General features: G+C 42.3%; 2 protein-coding genes across 2 annotated transcripts; one reads left to right on the forward strand and one right to left on the reverse strand.

Moving 5' to 3' along the window:
- Positions 1–5082: 5082 nt before the first annotated feature.
- LOC311583826 (uncharacterized protein) lies at positions 5083–8910 on the forward strand. The gene is made up of 3 exons (XM_084757739.1): positions 5083–5100; positions 5311–5371; positions 6512–8910. The coding sequence occupies exons 2-3, from the start codon at positions 5365–5367 to the stop codon at positions 8617–8619; spliced, it is 2115 nt and encodes a 704-aa protein (XP_084613865.1). The 5' UTR covers positions 5083–5100; positions 5311–5364; the 3' UTR covers positions 8620–8910.
- Positions 8911–20407: 11497 nt separating this feature from the next.
- LOC311583110 (large ribosomal subunit protein eL8-like) lies at positions 20408–21164 on the reverse strand (the record flags this gene model as incomplete). Its single annotated transcript, XM_084756427.1, has 1 exon — positions 20408–21164. Exon 1 carries the CDS (start codon positions 21155–21157, stop codon positions 20408–20410), a length of 750 nt encoding a protein of 249 aa, XP_084612553.1. The 5' UTR covers positions 21158–21164.
- Between the last annotated feature and the right edge of the window lie 465 nt (positions 21165–21629).

Genomic DNA, 21629 nt, shown 5'->3' on the forward strand with positions numbered 1-21629 from the left:
GGCCTTTTGGCTGCAGAATCAAAGTCCTGTTTTTTCTTTGTCAGTCCAGCTTCTGTGCCTCCCCTTCTCAGGTGTTAATCTCAAAGCAAACATGCTGTGCATCCTACCTAATCTCCAGCTTGGGGCGGGTTCCACTGGCAGCCCAAACAACTGCATCTGCCAACATCTTTACAGCCAGGACCAACCTGCAGATAAGGCTCAGCCATCAGTGGGGCTCCACACCCTATAACTAGGAGGACAACTAGGAAGAGCCTTGATGTGGCAAGGCTCTTCCAATGAGAATGGCAATGTCCCTAAGCAAGTGGGCGTGGGCTGGATAAGGGAGCTGGCTGAGCATGGGACAGTGGCCAAGGAAGAGAGAAAGCGAGGACGCCGTGTTTGCCCATAGTTATTTACTTCATTTCTTTTTGCATGAGTTTGTATCCCAAGCTCCTGAAACAATGGGCTGTGATTGCACAGAACCATCCAAATAACTCGTTTGCTACCTGAGTTTCTTTAAGTTAGAAGATTCAATCACAGCAGCAGAGTAGCAAGTTTAAAAAAAAAAAGTGGTACACAAATAGTGATGCTGCTGCCGGACAGAACCTGGTGATGGTCTCTTTTGGATGAATATGGAAAACATCAGGACTAGAGATGGCAAAGGCATAGACATGTGTATACAGAGTTTAATCAGCTGTTCTTGTAGGACCTGGATGATCAGGAGTGTTGACAGTAATGCAGACAGAGGAAGTCCAGGCCAGAGGATTTCAGTAGAAAATAGACTCCATAATTCTTCAGCTAGTGGTCATTTGTGTGATATTTGGGTCCAAAATCTTTGTTAATCTTCTCCTACCCTGAGAAAGTGAGTAAGGCAGAATTTTTAAATAATGGGCTACTTTTCTAAGTGGACTATTGACTCTTTGGATGATTTTTACTAGTGGCTCATAAGGACTACAATGTAAAAAAGTGACAAATGGTGTAGAAATAAACACAAAGTTTGTGGTTTGTAGAAAAAGAACAGCAGTAGGTTGTATCAGATGCAGTCCAATGCTGAAACCGAGGCAGGAACTTTCAAGGAGGTGGTCACCATTCCAGGGCAGGCCCTTGCTCTGGTTGGAAACCTAAGAAGATGCCTAAGGGTAACACTTGATCCTCTTAAGTCTTGAATTAAGGGAAGGGTGGGCCAAGTTATTTCTAGTCCCAGGAAGCAACTTCATACAACACCTGCTTTAACTGTGGTCCAAGCAAGGTATGATCCATCCCAATATAGAAGCCCAATTGACAGCACCACCCACCCATGCTATACTGTTCCTGGAAGGAAGAGGCTTCTTCCTCTGTGGTTTCAGTTCAGCGCTATTTCTGCTCTCTATTTCCAGAGTCATAGCCCCAGTGAGGAGACTGTGAGAGTTCATTGCCTGAAGGCATAGGATAAAAAAGCCTGGGTTGTATTTGGAGACCACAAGATGTTGAGTTAACTGAGCTATGAGAAGTCAGCCATGGAGGGATGCATGTAGGGAGTGGAAGTAACCAGTCTGAGAGATGTGTGACCGGTTTCAGGGATAGGGACATCTAAACCCTTTTAGACTGAAGGCCTGTGACGGACTTAGAGGATTTGTTCTTTGCCTTCTATCATGGTTTCTCGCCTTGGTCCTATCTTCCCTCATTCAGCACGCATTCCTCTCTTTGGAATGGGAAGGGCTATCCTATGCCAGTGAAGATTAGAAAGTTGTAGCTTGTTTTCTGAATTGACAAGATGTGGCCATCAAGAGATTGTCTTGAGAGTCAGAAGAGACTTTGGACATTTGGACAGTGTCCAGGCTGTTGCAGACTATTCAGATCATTGAAGTTGACTAAATGCATTTTCATCATGGGATGACCATGAGCCCAAGGTGACAAGAGTCAGATGGAATAAAAACACAAACACTCCCAGAAAGGATGATGTCTTTGAGCACTTGTTTGTGATTTGTGGCTTGCAGGATGTGAACTGAGTGTCTGTAGACTCAACCTACTTCCTGTCTTTGTGTTTACTGTGCTGTGGTTGAAACTGATCACTCAGTACCCTGCTCAAGCCCTCACCATTGTAGAGTCTTGCTAAATGACATGAGATACAGTGGATGCAAGTGCTCTTCAGTGCTAAGCTATTTTGCTAGCCGAATGTAGTTCTAATGTTAGCTTTGTTGTTTTTGTTTTTGAAGACAAACTGTTTAGCTCTGGCTGTCCTGAAAGTAATTATGTAGACCAAGCTGACCTCCAGCTAGAGGTCCACCTGACTCTCTCCAGAGTTCTGGGATTAGATATGGGCCAACTTTGCTGTCTTTTGGTTTCTTTTCATGTATATTAGTGTCTGATGTGCCTGGAACGTAGGGTCTTGTACTTGTCAAGCACATGCTGTTGTGCTGTCCTTCATCCACATCTTGGATATTGAAATTTGGCAGATTCTATATATTCTCTTTCTCAGGATAGCGTGTATTCCTAACATTAATACTCGATGAGCCTTCTGAATTGTTAGATTGCAGGTGTGTGGCATTTTTCCTACCTGTTGTGTTTGTCTTCAAATTTTTTGACTGAATATGAGTCTTTGGCTATGGGCATGAATATGCACAGTAGGCTTTGATCTTTTTAAAACCTGCTTTAGGGCTGGAGGGATGATGGCTCAGTGGTTAAGAGCACCACATGCTCTTCCAAACATCCCGTGTTCAATTTCCAGCAACAACATGGTGGATCACACCTATCCGTAATGCCCTCTTCTGTCTTGCAAGTGTACATGCAGGTAGAACAATGTATTCATAATAGTAAGTAAATAATTTTTTTAAAATCCTACTTTATTTGGGACTCATTAATGCCTCTCTCACCCTTTCAACCCAGCACCTCACATTAGGAGAGAAAAGGGCTGATAGGGACTATGGAGGTCATCTTCTTACACTCAGTTCCTTGGAGGGAGGTTCCACTCTTAGCTATCAGGATTCGGCTGACCTATTAAATAGCAAACCCAAAGTTCAGCAAATGTGACTGCAGTGACAACAGCGGAAACCTGGCAGAGTTCTCAGAAGCGTTTCTGTTGAAGAGCATCTCAAGGCAGGAGCAATTCTGAGCAGCCAGGCAATATAAAGTGATGCAAAAGGGATTGATCTTTCTGATTTGGACTGTATTTACTCTCCCATAGTCCATACAGGATGTTTTTCAAATGGCAAAGAACATTTCCCCGCATGAGGCCGTTCTTTTTGCAACAGACAAACACCAAACACCCTCACACAAGGCAGTTTCTCATCCCACCCTTGGGATCAAAACCAAAACATGTTTACAGTGCACCCCATGTGTGCCTGGACTTCACAGTAGTCAGTAGGTGGCCTCAGAACTCATGAACTTGGAATAAAGTGTAGTTGTGAGCAGCCATGTAAGTATGGCCATTGAAGCTAATTATTTGCAAGATCATCAAGATTTCTGAACTGCTGAGACATTTCTCCTGCCCCTGTTACTCATTTAATACCAACCCTTGCAGCCAGGTGTGGTGGAGCACACCTTTAATCCCATCCTTCAAGGAGGCAGCGGCAGGTGGATTGTTGTGAGCTCAAGGTCAGCCTGGTCTAAAAAGGAAGAACAGGACAGGGAAGCCTACACTGTCTTGAAAAAAAAGGGAAAAATAGAACAAAAATGAAGTCAACATTTATATTGCTAATATATTCATCTTGTTGTGTTTGGGATAGAAGCCAAGAAAACTCACTTTAGATAGAGCAACTGAAAATGAACCCTTTATTTCCTGAGCACAGGGCGGCGGCCACATTGGGATCTTTACCGCATCCTTGAACAGAGACTGTCCAATATTTTTAAAGGATGGGAACAAAAAGCTGGAGAAAGTGGAGCCGGAACATTGTCCAATCATATTTTGACTCAAGGGTTGAGCCAGGAAGTTTCCATCAATCAGGATAGGAATGGCTTCTGGACCTGGGAATATGAATCTGATTGGCCCTGCCAACAAGATGGAGAAGTTGTCCTTGAGTACAGGCTTGGCCAGGATGTAGGCAGAAGCTATAGTAGGGAGGGAACACATGGGAAGGGAAGTGAGCTTTTTCTTCAAGGCTGTATTCACAATGCAACAATTTATATTTTAAGTGTTTTGACCAAGAAATGTTTTTTTTGTAACTAGGGGAAATCTACAGTAGGGGGCTTCCAACAGAATGGGGGTGGCATGGAGATGCTCTAGGCCTCTCATCCTTATGGTTAGAATCTGAAAACAAAAATGAGAGTACTGAGAATTAGTTTCTTTGGCTGGTTCCCAAAAATCTGTGCATGTGTAAAATGCAATTCCTGTTAGTACGATCTTATCAGTGTTACAGTTTAAGCTGGGCACTTCAGGAATCTGTAAGATGAATACAGAACTAGAGTGAGTGTGCAATTCTTTGTAGGAACTTCAGTAAAGTCCTCTGGGGTCTTTCTGTTTCATTCCTTGAGTTTTGTATAGGAGTCAAGGTCTTAATAACTACCTCTGTGTGTCCCTGAACTCATGGCATAGACCAGTCTGTCATCCAACTCAATGAGATGACCCTGCCTCTGCCTCCTGAGCCCTCTTATTAAAGAGATGATCCAGTAAACCAGCTTGTCCTTTTTTCTTTTCTTTTTTGTCTTCAGTAATAGTTCATACAGTTATTCTGATGTAGCCTCAGGACTGTTGATGCTTCTCACAATCCTCTCTCCCTCTCTCTCTCTCTCTCTCTCTCTCTCTCTCTCTCTCTCTCTCTCTCCTTATCTGTTAATTTTTATTTCTCTTGAAAGGCTATATCCTATTCAAAGAGTTCAAAAATAATACAGAAGAATCTTATTCTATTTCCTAGGTGACCTAAGTCACCTAACGTGACCTGCTGAGGACATTAGCGCTTCTGTGTCAGGAAATAAGTGGAAGATGCCCAGAATTATATGAATTCTATGTCAGAGAATTATACATTTCCAGTGTGGTCACTATCATGCTTCCTGTTCGACACATGTATGGGACATTTTAGGGTGCAGTGAACTTGGATGATGTGCATGTGAACTTCACTCAGGAAGAGTGGACTTTGCTGGATCCTTCCCAGAAAAATCTCTACAAAGATGTGATGCTGGAGACCTATTGGAATCTCACCACTATAGGTAAGACTGTGACAAAATTTTTTGTTTTCAATTTTTAAAATACAGGGAAACTGTTTCTTTGGTATTGATGCTGTTTTGTAATTTGAATTGAAAGTGAGGAGGGATGAGGTGATTAAGTCAGGCATGGTTGTCTGATTCACTGAAGGGAGTATCGTAATTTTGACCTAATTTCCAAAGATATATCATATATTTTCTGGTACTATGTTTTAGGATACAATTGGAGAGACCACACTATTGAAGAACAGTGTCAAAGGTCAAGAAGATATGAAAGGTAAATCTCATGTGCAAGCTGATATGAATATGCATGCCAAGAAAATGTAACATGTCCTGCATATTTTAAAGGAAAGCACTGCTTTATGTGTATTGGGGATGAATACATTCTCACAAACCATGTCCAGGAAGGCCTTTTTTTTTCTTGCTGTTTCAAGACAGGGTTTCTTTGTGTAACCTTGACTATCCTAGACTCACTTTGTAGACCAAGCTAGCCTGGAACTCACAGCACTCTGCCTGCCTCTGCCTCCCAAGTGCTGGGATTAAAGGTGTGTGCCACCACACCTGGCTCCCTTAGTGTCATAGCGTGTTATATGTGTAGCATGTATCTCAATGTGCACAGAAGGTATACCTATGGGATAAGTGATAAGTATATGTTCAACACTTTCTAATAAGCACATAGTCCATAGTAAAGCAGTTTAGTGAGGGGACAGTTTGTGAGAGTCAAGAAGGTTGTTGTGGAGAAACCTTAATTCTTACACCACATGTCTATGAGGAACAAACATCAAAGTGTGTGACGGCAATGTGGAGCCCTTTCACTTGTTATTCTTCTTTTAATAGCTATATCTTATGTCACAATGGATACAGGCCATGTGAGCAAAGCGGTATTAAAAGAAGCACAGTACCTCTGTGTCCCAGAACAAACAGAAGCTATGTTGTAGTCCCCACTTTTGAGTAGACTTTCTGAATGTGATGCAAGTTTTCAGTTCACTGGTTTTCCAACTTCATTGGAACCATCCCAGACTCACGATGCAGGAAATCCCTATGAATACTAGGAATGTGAAGATTCTTTTTGTTCTGGTTCACCTTGTAAATGTATAACTCACACCTTAGAGAGTTTTATGAATGGAATCAATGTGGTAAAGCTCTGAGTTCTTCTTGTTTTCTTTAAGTATATGAAAACCTATAGAAAAAGAATGCTACAAATGTAAACCATGTAATAAATGCTCTGAACATCACAGATATCTTCAAAATCTCAAAACGACCCCCAAAGAAGGGGAGCACCATAAATGGAAACAAAGTGATAAGATCTGATTCTTTTTTATCATTAGACCATATTTTAAAATTAATTCATACAGATAAATGATTTATAAGTGTACTGAAAGTGATAAATTTTCACATGTGCCAATTATCTTTGCAGGAAGAAGAGAAATCAAACAAGAGAAAAACCCTTCGAATATCCTGTATGTGATAAAGCCTTTGCATATCACCTTCATCGTGAAAGACTTGAAAGAGTTGATGCTGGAGAGAAACTCTATGAATGTAAGCAATGTGGTAAAGCCTTTCTACAGCACAGTAATCTCCAAACACATAAAAAAACACACAGTGGAGAGAAACCCTATAAATGTAAGCAATGTGGTAAAACCTTTGCACAGCGCAGTCATCTTCAAAGTCACGAAAGAATACATACTGGAGAGAAACCCTATGAATGTAAGCAATGTGGTAAAGCCTTTACACAGCACAGTCATCTTCAAAGTCATGAAAGAACACATACTGGAGAGAAACCCTATGAATGTAAGCAATGTGGTAAAGTATTTGCACATCACAGTAGTCTTCAAAGTCACGAAAGAACACACACTGGAGAGAAACCCTATGAATGTAAGCAATGTGGTAAAGCCTTTGCACATCACAGCAATCTCCAAACACATAAAAGAACACACAGTGGGGAGAAACCCTATGAATGTAAGCAATGTGGTAAAGCCTTTGTACAGTACAGTTATCTTCAAAATCATGAAAGAACACATACTGGAGAGAAACTCTATGAATGTAAGCAATGTGATAAAGACTTTGCACAGCATAGTCATCTTCAAATTCATGAAAGAACACATACTGGAGAGAAACCCTATGAATGTAAGCAATGTGGTAAAGCCTTTGCACATCACAGTACTCTTCAAACTCATGAAAGAACACATACTGGAGAGAAACCCTATGAATGTAAGCAATGTAGTAAAGCCTTTATGCAAAACAGTCATCTTAAAAATCACGAAAGAACACATACTGGAGAGAAACTCTATGAATGTAAGCAATGTGGTAAAGCCTTTGCATATTACAGTAATCTCCAAGTACATAAAAGAACACACACTGGAGAGAAACCCTATGAATGTAAGCAATGTGGTAAAGCCTTTGCATATTACAGTAATCTCCAAATACATAAAAGAACACACACTGGAGAGAAACCCTATGAATGTAAGCAATGTGGTAAAGCCTTTCTACAGCACAGTAATCTCCAAACACATAAAAAAACACACAGTGGAGAGAAACCCTATGAATGTAAGCAATGTGGTAAAACCTTTGCACAGCGCAGTCATCTTCAATGTCACGAAAGAACACATACTGGAGAGAAACCCTATGAATGTAAGCAGTGTGGTAAAGCCTTTGCACAGCACAGTCATCTTCAAACTCACGAAAGAACACATACTGGAGAGAAACCCTATGAATGTAAGCAATGTGGTAAAGTATTTGCACATCACAGTAGTCTTCAAAGTCACGAAAGAACACACACTGGAGAGAAACCCTATGAATGTAAGCAATGTGGTAAAGCCTTTACACATCACAGTAATCTCCAAACACATAAAAGAACACACAGTGGGGAGAAACCCTATGAATGTAAGCAATGTGGTAAAGCCTTTGTACAGTACAGTTATCTTCAAAATCATGAAAGAACACATACTGGAAAGAAACTCTATGAATGTAAGCAATGTGATAAAGCCTTTGCACAGCTTAGTCATCTTCAAATTCATGAAAGAACACATACTGGAGAGAAACCCTATGAATGTAAGCAATGTGGTAAAGCCTTTGCACATCACAGTACTCTTCAAACTCATGAAAGAACACATACTGGAGAGAAACCCTATGAATGTAAGCAATGTGGTAAAGCCTTTGCACATCACAGTACTCTTCAAACTCATGAAAGAACACATACTGGAGAGAAACCCTTTGAATGTAAGCAATGTGGTAAAGCCTTTGCACATTACAGTAATCTCCAAATACATAAAAGAACACACAGTGGAGAGAAACCCTACGAATGTAAGCAATGTGGTAAAGCCTTTGCACATCATAGTAACCTCCAAATACATAAAAGAACACACAGTGGAGAGAAACCGTATTAATATAAGCAATGTGGTAAAGCCTTTGCACAGCATATTCATCTTCAAAGTAATGAAAGAGCACATACTGAAGAGAAACCCTATGAATGTAAGCAATGTGGTAAACCCTTTGCACAGCACCGTTATCAATGAAGTTACATAAGAACACACCCTAAAGAGAAACCTTATGAATGTAAGCAATGTGCTATAAAGCCTTTGCACAGTACAGTTATCTTCAAAATCATGAAAGAACACACACCGGAAGAAAACCCTATGAATGTAAACAATGTGGTAAAGCCTTTGCACAGCACCTTGATCTTCAGTGTCATGAAAGAACACATACTGGAGAGAAACCCTATGTATGTAAGCAATGTGCTAAAGCCTTTTTATGTCACAGTGATCTTCAAAGGCCTGAGAGAACACACACTGGAGGGAAATCCTGTGAACATATCCAACTTTGGACATCATAACAGTTTCCAAATACATTTTGAAAACTGATGTGGTCAATTCAAAAAAGTCTGAAGAATGTCACTGCATTTAAGAAGTATATTAAGAATCTTGATTGTGTAGGTATGTCTTTCATTGTATATAGGTCTTATAATTCATAAACAAATACCCTGTGTCTCAAAATAAAAATATTTGTTATATTTGAAGTTGTGCATGGTAAGGATTGTGTTTGAACTATTAAAAAGAATAATGTGTTAAAAGTCCATGCTGACATTGTATATTTAGTACTATGAATGGATTGGTTGGGATTTGGTGTTGTAGAGCTCACATGCTTACACTTAAGGCCTTATTTCCTCCATCAGAAATACTTTATTAAAATGACCCTTTATTTTCTAAAGTAACATGTTGGTACATTTTCTCTGTTGCTTCTAGCTAAGAGCTTTCAGTCCGGCAATCAACATGATCACATGGTGTGAATGTTTTTTGCCATCCTTCTGTAAATAGTGAGTTCATCATTAACTCTGCATGGCTTCCGCCTGTCTTAATGCAGGCATTAAGATCATAAGCCTCTTTTCCCCAGTATTGTAGGCTTTCAAAACTACTTTAAGTTACTGATGCATTTCATATTTCTGCATAATCTATATTTGAAATTACATCTTTTCAGCACTTTTCTATATTCATTTAGATGAAATCTTGCCTTAAGCTCCCAAAATGCTTTGCCATTAGCTTTAATGTCCATTTGTATGTTTAACTTAGTTTCAAATTCAGGTTCTGTGTAGTAAAAAAAATTAGTCTCCAAATACATAAAATAACTCATACCAGAGAGAAACCCAATGAAAATATCCAATGTGGTAGAAAGTGTGCATATCACTGTCATTTTCAAAGACATAAAAGAATACATACTGGAGAAAACGCCTTTCAATGCGGTAAACCCTTTGCATGTCACAGTAGTCTCTCAATACATAAAAGGACACATACTGGAGAGAAACCCTATCAATGTAACCAATGTGGTAAGGACTTTGCATGTCGCAGGCATCTTCAAAACCATGAAGGAATTCATACAGGAGAGAAACATGATGAGTGCAGTGAATATGATGAAGCTTTTGTACATTCCATCATGAAAGAATTCATAAGGAAGAACAACCTAATGAAAGTATTTACATGGTGATGCCAATGTACATTTCTATAGTGCTCATCATCATGAAGGAAGTTGTACTGGAGAGAAGTTCTGTGAATGGAAAGAATGAGGTAAGGCCTTTGTGTTATGGGGTCTGCTGAGATCCAACACAACTCACACTCCCAAAGTCAATGAAACACACAAGAGTGTATAGTAATCAAGGCACTACTGATTGATCAGGGCCACTGAACATACATGGGAGCTGAACTACAACACACAGACCTCCACTCCTGAGCCAGAATGTTACAGAGCTTTTACACTTGAAAACCATAATCATCTGAGGCAAGTTACAGCTACATTTTGCCACCCATCAGGATTAGGGATAGGGGCTTTCCTTATGCAGGTGATCTATGTCAACTGACACCAAATATAGAGTTTACAGTCTAAACAATCATACCCATTTGGGTTTTTTTATTTTTATTTATTTAGAGTGTGTATGTGTGTGATTAAGAAGAGGCATTATGTCTTGAGGAATAAAAGATGAGTAAGAGAAGCTCTGGTTAGGAAGAGTTATTACTCCTCCCTCCAGTGGAGTCTGTATTACAAATACTACACAGGCCTGAGACCACGACCCCTCCAAAGGTGAGAGTGTCCTGGACTGGCGCTTATGTTTCTGCCAGGAGAAAACCTGAAGTTCTTTTCCCTCATTGTGCTGGAATCTGTTCTTTCTTCTTACCTCTACTGCACTCCCAATCTGGACATTTTATCAGGAGCGTTACTTTGAGACGACCCGACCCTGACTCAGGATTGCAGCCAGGTGCTGACCAGGTCCAGAGTAGTTCTGCTTCACTTCCTTTTATTGAAAGAGGCGTAAGTAGAAATTAATCATTAGTTAATAAGTTATATTATGGCTTACAAAGAAAGTGTATTTCAAAAATTCCAAATAATGATGCTCAGATGTGAGATGATGGAACTAAAGAAAAGGAAAAATCTGTCTTGGCACACAGGTGCTAGGCACAGGTTTTGTTAGGCGTAGAACGTTGACCCTGGACTAAGGGAACACATACATATTGATCCCAAGCCAGTAAGGTAGAAGTAATGATGTCTTTGCTGTGTGTTCTGTATCTTGTATTGTTTCATTCAAAGTTGTAGTTCAAAAGATGACAACACAACAACTTTGCATTCTGCACCTGAACTGTGTGTGCCTGATTGCTCACTGACTTCCTTGAATCTGCTCTGTGGGAAAAGGTAACCACAAGCCCCCCTGCTTTTGAGATGTATGTTTAACAACTGAGACTACTTAGCTGCAAAATACACTCAATTTTGAGTTGTTCTGTTTGTCACTTGCCCATCTCTGTTCACCAATGCTTCAAGACCTCCCAATCCCAAGGACCTCTCCTCAACAGAGCCGCCTTGTACCGCACTGAGGTACAAAGATGACTAATGGAATCTGGTCAGCTATTGTGAAGTCCACAGCTCTCCTAGGACCTGGGAACTTGAGCTTAGTTTCAACCTAGGATTAAATGGAGGCTGTGTTGGTTGGTTTTGTGTTTCAACTTGTCACAAGCTAGAGTCATCAGGCATGAAGAACCTCAGTTGAGAAAATGCCTCCATGAGATCCAGCTGTAAGACATTTTCTCTGTTAGTGATCCATGGGGTAAGGTCCATTGTGGGTGTTGCCCCCTTTGGGCTGGTGGTCCTGGCTTCTCGAAGAAGGCTGACTGAGCAAGCCAAGGAGAGCAAGAAACTAATCAGCTTTCCCCCATGTCCTCAGCATCAGCTCCTGCCTCCAGTTTCCAGCCCTGCTTGACTTCCATGCCTTCTTGCCCCAGTGATAGAATACAATCTGGAAGTGTACCCTGAATAAACTTTTCTTACAACTTGCCTTTTGGTCATGTTTGTTTGCAGGAATAGTAACACTAGGGAAGACATAGGCTGACAACAAAAAAGCAATACTTTTTTTTGGTTTTTTTGAGACAGGGTTTCTCTGTGTAGCCTTGGCTGTCCTGGACTCGCTTTGTAGACCAGGCTGGCCTTGAACTCACAGCAATACGCTTGCCTCTGCCTCCCGAGTGCTGGGATTAAAGGCGTGGGCCACCATGCCCGGCTAAAAAAGCAATACTTGAGACAGGCTTTCCCCTCCTGTTGCCACCATTTGTAAACCACTGTCGTCTTCAAATAAATAAAAGAAAATACATTGGAGAGAAACCTTACAAATGTAGTCCATGCGGTAAAGTCTCTTCACAGCACCCTTACCTACTAATGCAGAAAGAACATGTAGTGGAGATGTGTGCATAGGAATAAGCGATGTGGTAAAGTCTTTGCATGTAGCAGTAGTCTTGGCAATATTTAGAAGTGGTCGTGCTGCAGAGAAAAGCCATAATTGTAGTCGGTGTGATAATATTTTGCACATCATGGTTTCTGTACACAATAGTAAAGTCTTTAGTGTGCTCACACCTTTAATCCCAGCACTTGGGAGGCAGGATCAGGTAGATCACTGTGAATTTGAGGCCACTCTGGACTACAAAATGAGTCTCCGATAGCCAAGGCTACACAGAGAATCCCTGTCTCGAAAAACCAAAAGCAGAAACAAACACAAAACCTTTAGTGTGTAATCAGTGTGTTAAAGCCTTTGCATATCACAGTTTTTTTGAGGACCTGAAAAGATTCCTACTGTCAGGAGTCTATGACTAGAAAGTATTTGGTAAGATCTTTAGCGTACAGACTTCCATTGAGTTACATAAAATATTAATTATGGAGAAAAGAATGGGACATGCATCAACAACCTATTCTAACAGCATGATGCCCCTCTCTGTTATCTTTGGACTACAAACTCCTATGGACAGCGCCCGGTGAATTTAACAATAAGGTAACTCACTTAGCTTTCACAGTTCCCTTCAATTACCTAAAATAACGCATCCAAGTGTAAAACTTTATGTTGTGTGTTAGTGCCTTTTCTGTTGCTGTGACCAAACATAATGTCTAAGGTAACTTATAAGTTGCCTTGTAAGGTTAATTTATAAGTTTAATTCAGCTTATGGTTCGTGGGATATGGGATCATTGTGAAAGCAGCAATGCAACAAGTGTGACATATTGGGGGTCCAAGCAGGAAGCTCAGAGCTCACACCTTCCACCTGCAGCATGAAGCAGAGTGTGGGAACTGAGAAAGCTGAGGATGCCAAGTGATGTATTTCCTCCAGCAGGGCAGCATTTCCTAAGTCTTCCCTAATGATACCACCAACTGAGAAGGATTGATTTCTCTGACATCAAGCCTACATGCTTGCTCTCTGTTACATGAACCAATACATGATACAGGAAAACTCTGTAGGTAAGCAAGCCTTTAGGTGCCTCAACACCTGACTTACAGGAACGAATGAGAAAAACATTCATGGGTAAAAGTATTTGCTTAACTACTTGTTTTAATTTATTATGTAATGTCAGTGTGCAGGTGTGTGTATATGTGTGTTAGAGAGAGGGGGGGGAGAGAGAGAGAGAGAGAGAGAGAGAGAGAGAGAGAGAGAGAGAGAGAGAGAGAGAGAGAGAGAGAGAGACTGAGCATGTGTGTACCTGTGTGCTGGTTTCCAAGAGGATTAATTCTTTTAATCTTCTTTTAGCAGGAGTTACAGGAAGTTATCAAAAACCTCACCTTGGCCCTGGGAATGAACTTGCTCAGCCATGTCCCTAGCTCTGAAGTATTTTAACACCTTTGATGTCAGGCAGTAGGAAAGAACTCATATATGAGAAAACCCCATTTGTATGAATGCTTTGAGAAAGACTTTAGATATCACGTGGCAAATTCATTTACAGACTTTATTAGGACATCCTTACATGCTTCCTGTGCCTTTGGTTCATCTTCTGTTTGCACTGCACTGTCCCGTGGTGACAGGTATTCTCCTGCCGCAGTGTATAGAATGGGATCCCATCATCTAAGTGGTCCATTGTTCATTTATGTATAAGTCAGGTTGTGATCATACTTTTCCTGTAGTGATGTCTGAGAAAAGGTGGTGGGTTGTTGTCCTGGTTTTAGTTTTCATATTTTCACAATTCCTCTGAGATGTTGTTTGTTATCCAGCCTGGTTTGCATGTCAGTTATTAGTCAAGGCTCCATTGGACCTCTTGATTCTCATGGGTCAGCCTCATTACTACAAGACCAGGAGTAGGAGATGTACCACCAATATGTCCTGTTTTGTCAACACATTTAACAATATTAACGTTAAAATGGTTATTAGAAGAGAATATAAGAAACATTAAGTAGAGCCGGGCGTGGTGGTGCACGCCTTTAATCCCAGCACCCGAGAGGCAGAGGCAGGCAGATCACTGTGAGTTCGAGGCCAGCTTGCTCTACAAAGCACGTCCAGGAAGCCAAGGCTACACAGAAAGACCCTGTCTCGAAAAACCAAAAAAAAAACCAAAAAAAAAAGGAACATTAAGTACCTTATGTGTACTCAAGGCAGCATTTTCGTCTATCTGGTAGAGAGCAAACAATGTGCGCAAACAACAACTTTTATAAGAATTAAAATTAGCATTATGATACAATCAGTTTTCTTTTAACTAGGTGTCTTTTTTCCTTAAGATGGATGCCATAGCTCAATCATGTTCATAGCTGCCTTATTTGGAATGCCAACCTGGATGTCACTCTGTGGAAGAATGGATAAAGAAACTTGGCACATTTACACTATGGAATACTACTCAGCTATTAAAAACAAGGAAATCCTGAAATTTGTGGGCAAATGGATGGAACTAGAAATGATCATACTGAGTGAGTTAACCCAGATCCATAGAGACACACATGGTATATCCTCACTTCAAATTGGACACCACCTTCTGTTTCTCTCAAAGACATTATGTCAATGTGTACTGTGTAAAGATTCAAATGTTTATATCTCTGCTTCCCTCCCCCAAAGCTAGGTGCAATCTTTGTTCTGAGAATGTACTGTCTTCAAGCTGTCTAAACTTTGTTCCCCAATTGTCCTCTCCTAATACCATTAAAACAGCTTAACAGCCAATCACTAAGCCGAGCAGGGGATAGGAATGGACTTCCTGGCAGCTCAGGAAGGAGAAGGAAGAGAGAGGACTTAGAGGATTCATCCACAGCAGAGGTCCAGCAGCCTCCATGAGAAATGAGCAGCTGGAGCAGAGACATCCATACAGTGCAAGTGTCTGGGGATTCACACTGGGAAGAAGCCAGATTAGCACAGAGTGTGAGGAGAAGATTAACACTGCTCAGTTCATGTGCAGTCAAGCTTACTACACAAATATAGTAGGCCAGACTCAATTATTTGGGTGCTAGCCAGTTGAATAGAGAAAGCACAACAAACACCGACATTTTATTTTTTATTATTTTTTATTTTTTTGCACACATTTCTATTTTATTATGGCAAAAGTGAAAGTGACACATTCTCCCCAACTGCAATCAGCAAAACTTACTTCAAAAATAACTCTGTACAAAACAGGTCTGTTTTAGAATTTTAAAAGGGAAGGAGGAAGCCTTTACGTGAGTTTTTAGACCCTATTTTCAAAGAGTGGGGGGAAAACCGAGAAACAAACCCACCATTGCCCACACAGTGCAGTTGCCATTTTTCCCTCTAGAGATCATGGCCAAGGCTCCTGAGTCCAGTTACGCGTGCGGATTTGCTCAGCTGTTTAGCTGGTGTCCATCCTTGCCTTCTAAGCATCCAGCTGTACATCCAGCTCCTCAGCAGAAAGATGTTGCTTTGAGTTCCCGCAAATGCCTCTACCTCTTCCCTGGCTGCCTCCACGGGTTCCTCTCCTGGTGTCGCCGCCACCAAAACCCCCGATCTACGTTTTCCTGCCATGATACCTCTATCAATGCTTTCGTGCTGGACTTCCCTGTGTATCACGCTATGATGTGACAAGCTGGATGTCATAGGATGGCCATCCGGAGGGACACCGTTATACTGCTCATAGCCTTCAGGGCGTTGGGCTTCCGTTCATCTGCTGTCCCTAAACTTCATCCAGAGTGACCTTAGTGCACAGCTGCTCTCTTCAACGTTCCAAATTCAGCAAAGAGTTCCTGAATACCAGCGTCTGGCACTCCGACGTTTGACACCAGCAGCTTCTCACCCATCTCCATGCCGGCTCCATCCCAGAAGCCTCTGTGGAACAGGTCCTGCTGCTACTTGTCAGGGAGCTGTTAGGTGTGCTGTATGGTTCAGGCTGGTTTCTGCTAAGGTCTACAGCGCCAAGAGCGATGGCAGGCAGGTTTTGAGGGCCCACAGCCTCGGTTCACCCGCGCGGTTGCATGCACTGTGCCACTGTGGCTGCCCTGTGACCCCGGCCCCTCCTAAGCTGCTGCCTAACTGGCTCAGGTTCACATTAATGATGTCCATTTCGTCGGCCATCCCGGGAACACACACATTTGTAAAACAGTCATTAACATCTGTCTCTGTCTCTGCCTCTCTGTCTGTCGCTCTGTCTCTGTCTCTGTCTCTCTGTCTCTCTGTCTCTGTCTCTGTCTCTGTCTCTCTCTCTCTCTCTCTCTCTCTCTTTCTCTCTCTCTCTCTCTCTCTCTCTCTCTCTGTGTGTGTGTGTGTGTGTGTGTGTGTCTATCAGCCTCTTTGTTTTTTTCTCATGATATAAGCTCCCAGCTGCTATTCCAGCCATATGTCTGCCTGTTTCCATGCTCACCTTCAGGATGGTCATGGCCTCATCTTCTGACAGTGTACGCAGTCCCCCAGTTAAATGCTTTCATCAACCTCAGGATGACAGGGACCTGTTCGGCTTGGCCACAAAAGCAGACATTTTCCAGGACGACCCAAGAGCAGAGGCCAGGGTTAGGCTCATGAGTGCTGTCTCCTCCCACCACAGGACCCACACCTGGCCTAGGTAGTCTAAGGCAGAAAGAGCCATTCTCTCCCTGCCAGAGTCCCAGCACAAACAGCACTGATTGGTTGGAGGGCAGGAGCATGGTTTCTAGGGAATGTATCATTGTGGCCGCTAGGGGGCAGCAGGAGCCAAATGGCAGCCTAGAAAAAGAGCCCAGGTGCCTGGAGACCTGGGAAGCAGAGGATGCTGAGTAGCCTCCTTAGACAGTAATTCCACTGTGCTGAAGCAGATGCTTCTGAGCATTAACACCCCCGCTGCCCTTCGAAACCGCTGAGCGAATTCGAAAGGTAACTGCCATCCATCCCTTTGAACGACAGCCCAAGGCTGCATCCCTTCCATTTAGCAGTCAGGACTGGAGGCAACTGTGGCCTGCACGGCAGGAGCCCGGCATTGGCTGGAGTCTGAACAGAGGCCAAAGGGAGATTCCTTTAGCTTTCCAAGGAGGACTGGCAGAAAGAAATTGTCCATTGAAAGCAAGTCCGAAGCAGCTGGAGAAGGGTCACACTGAGCACATTCAAAAATGAGAAGAAGATCGTAGCCAAGAAGCAAAGCCAAGTCGAAGGTAAGGATGGGAGCAGCTGCTTGGTCCTTTTGTGTGTCGGCTTGTCGCTGTGCTCCAGGAGCGCAGTGTGTGGCTAGTAATATTTGAAATGTAAATGTCTATCAAAGGTTGTTAATTTTAACGATGGATACTCATAACCACAGCGGCATATGTATATATGCACATATATATTTATAATTTTCAAAATATGAGGTTGAACAATGCAAAGACTGTAGGATAGTGGTAAAGTGTCGAGAAGGGACAGGAATGTAGTTTCCATCTCTAGCACTGGGAATAATCAGTATATATTCCTATGACTTTCAGTGTTTACTTAATTTTATCATATCAATAACTAATTAATACCATTAGCCATTATTTCATTAGTATACCAAATATTCTCTGATATGGAGTGTTGCAGGACATGGAAGCACCACAGGGAACTTCCACTTTTCCTAGCAATTTGAGCTTTGTTTTGACATTTGAAAATACTACTGTGAAGGAGAGATAAACCTGTGTTTTAGGATCCCAAGTGCAGGATTGGAAGGGTCTTGTGAGAGATAGGTGAGGTTAATCCACTAGAAGACCAGCCACCTCATGCGGGACCTTAATTGTTGCCAGTTGAAAAGATCCTGTGTGGCCAGGCATGGTGGCACACGCCTTTAATCCCAGCACTCGGGAGGCAGAGGCGGGCGGATCGCTGTGAGTTCGAGGCGAGCCTGGTCTACAAAGAGAGTCCAGGACAGCCCAGGCTAACACAGAGAGACCCTGTCTCGAAAAACCGAAAAAAAAAAAAAGATCCTGTGACCAGACTCTGGGAGGAGATATATAAATGAGCCCAGAACTGGAGGCGGGGCTTTTTGGAGACTTGCGATAGTTTTGGCTGTTCATCATTGCAGTTCAAGACGCTCCTAGAGAGAACTGCTTGAGGGAAGGCTTGGGGGCTCCGGCTCCTGCTGAGGTTCCAGGTTCTGATTACTCTAGGATTCAGCAGAAGAAATCTTCCAGATTGTGCCAGGAGTATCGTTCCTCGGAACTGATATCCTTACAGTTTTGTTATTGTGTCCATTAATCCTCATTTGCTATTGTTTTGGTTAGTCGGGTTGTAAGTGACATATGCTTGCTCACTAAGTTGTTAATAAAATATATTGGTTAAGAAAATTGAGCATACACTACTGACTGATAAACTGAATTTATTTTGATTTGTTCAAGTGCGACTATTATTTTTATTTAACTTTTGGTTGTTGAGGTAGGGTCTTATTATGTGGCCCTGGCTGGCCTGGTATTTGTCATATAGACCAGTAGTATCAAGACCCCATATCATGACTTCTCACAACCGGGTACGAAAACTAGGAAGGTGGAGTTGGGCAGATGGCTCAGAGGTTAAGGAGCAGTGTCTGCTTTTCCAAACATCCTGAGTTCAGTTCCCAGCAACAACATACTGACTCACAACCATCTATAATGAGATGTGGTGCCCTCTTCTGGCCTGCAGGAGTACATGCAGGCAGAACACTGTGTTCATAATAAATAAATAAATATTTTAATAAAGAAAGAAAGAAAGGCTTGCTTGCTCTTTGCTATCATATTTTGCCATTTTGTTAGTCTATTGATATTTTGCTGGGATTCAGAAAATGATACCCAGAGACCCACATTATGGCCAATTTGGATTCTATTCATCTTTCTTTCTCAAAGTACAGAGAAAGAAAGGCCTTTTGACTGAGAGATGACCCTTCCCAGGTGTAATAGTGATGGAATCCCATGACCCAGGCAAGAGTGACTTACCAGAAAGAGACTGATAGGCTGTCCTCTCAGACCCCCATCAGATGGTCATCTGGTCTTCTGGGGATATCACAAGACACTTTGTCCACATTTAGAAGAAAATATTTGTTTACCTCTGTATTCCTTTCTCCATGTGTCTCATAGCTTGTGGTTACTTTCCAATATCCCAATTTATAACTCTTTCTTGTTACTGTAAATGGTTTTGTTTATCCCACCCTTTGGGGGGGGGGGGTTAGACAGAATTTCTCTGTGTAACAACTATGGCTGTCCAGGAACTAGCTCTGTAGACCAGGCTGGCCTTGAACTCACAGAGATACACCTGCCTCTGCCTCCCAAGTGGTGAGATTAAAGGCATGTGCCACCACTGCAGGCTTATCCACTATTTCTTGAAGGCACAAACTCTTCGTATGCTTTCCATGCTGGGATTTTTTTTCTCCTGACACATTAATAAATTCTGTTACAAGCACTGGGTTTTATGCAGTCTTGGCAAGAATTACATATAGCCCCAATAACCAAAATAAAAATTTCAAAATATTGTACTTTTAATGCTGAGTGCACAGATTTTTTTCTGTGAAGATTCCAATATTATTTTTAAAAACATTTGAAAAATAGAGAATGGACCCATTTTATAACAGCATCACTTTAAAAAACTAACCTGACCTCTTTCTGACAGAGGGCTAATATCCCCTAATATCCAAATTATATATAAAGAATTTAAGAAATTAAAAACTACCAAGTCAAACAATACAATTAAAACTGGGGTACAGAACTAAACAGAGAGTTCCCAACAAAGGAATATTGAATGGCCAAGAAACAGTTAAAGAAATGCTCAATGTCCCTAGTCATCATGGAAATGCAAATCAAGCAACTTTGAGATTCCATCTTACAATGGCTAAGATCAAAAACTCAAGTGACATCACATGCTGGCAAGGATGTGAAGAAAGGGCAACACACCTCCTATGTTGGTGGGATTACAAACTTGCATAACTACTTTGATAATCAATCTTGTCTTTTCTCAGAAAATTGGGAATAGTGCTACCTCAAGACCCATCTATACGACTCCTGAGCATATGCCCAAATGATTCTCCAATCACACAACAAGGACATTTGCTCAATTATGTTGATAGCAGTTTTATTTGTAATATCCAGAATCTGGAAACAACCTAGATGTACCTCAACTGAAGAATGGATAAAGAAACTGTGGTATATTTACACACTGGAATATTATTCACCTATCAACCTCAAGGAAATCTTGAAATATCTGTCGTTATAATTGGTCCTGATAGCTTCCACCAGCTTAGCCAGAGCACCCTTGTCTTCCGTGTTATCTTGTGTGAAGGCAACAGTGGTGCAAGTCTTCCTGTGGACCAGCCGCCCCAGCCTGGCCTTTCCCTTGATGATGCAGTAGGGGACCCCCATCTTTTGACATAGGGCAGGCAGGAAGACCACCAGCTCATTGGGGTCTACATCATGGGCAATCACCACCAGCTGAGCCTTCTTGTTCTCCACCAAGGTAGTGACTGTATTGACCCCTGCTCGAAGGACAGGTGGTCTCTTAGTCGGGACGTCCCCTTTCCCAGCGGTTTTCTTCTCCGCTCGCGCCAGCAGCCTTATGTTCTTCTCAGGCTTTGTGTCTGGCCTGTACTTGAGCGCGAGCTTAAGCAGCTGGGCAGCTGTCTGCCGGTCCAGGGCCTGGGTGAACTGGTTAATGGCGGGAGGTACCTTGAGCCGCTTGTAGAGGATGGCCCTCTGCCGCTGCAGTCTGATGTAGCGGGGCCATTTGATGAAGCGAGTGAGATCTCTTTTGGGCTGGATGTCCTGCCCGATGCCGAAGTTCTTGGGCCGCTTTTCAAACAGAGGGTTGACCACCTTCTTGTCCTCCTGTTTCTTCACCACGGCGGGGGCCGGGGCCACCTTCTTCCCCTTGGCTTTCTTTCCCTTGGGCATCTTGCTGGGCTGGAGGAGAGAGCACATCTGTGTTTTTGTGTCTCTTCAAAAGACAGTTTCCATACTGTCCTGCTAGGATGAGGGAAAATGCCTTCCTGCTGTCACTGCAGGATTACCTGAGCATCTGGTGCACTTGATTTTGAAGTGCTCATGGCTGTTTCCAAATGTGTGAGCAAATGTCTCGATGGGATGGATTTCCAGACTGCATTTATTGTTCCTGGGGAGTTTTAGTTATACACAGCAATCTCTGCTCCTCACACACCTACTGCATAAATAATTATGCACCATTCTATATTTAGGCCAGCATTTTCTTTGAGTTTCGGTTGTCCATGAGGGAATGTACAGAGAGTGACACACACTAGTTCCTCTCATGGTCTCTGTGGCCATTCATCTTCTGGATGTCTCTGCCATCCTGCCCTCAGCAGGAGCTATGTTCAGGTATGGTAGGACCGTCTACAGGAAGGAAACCGACCCAGGTTTATGCATGTTTCGTGGAGTC

Source organism: Acomys minous (genome assembly GCF_964271855.1).
Source record: "Acomys minous genome assembly, chromosome: 14".
Classification (NCBI taxonomy): Eukaryota; Metazoa; Chordata; class Mammalia; order Rodentia; family Muridae; genus Acomys; species Acomys minous.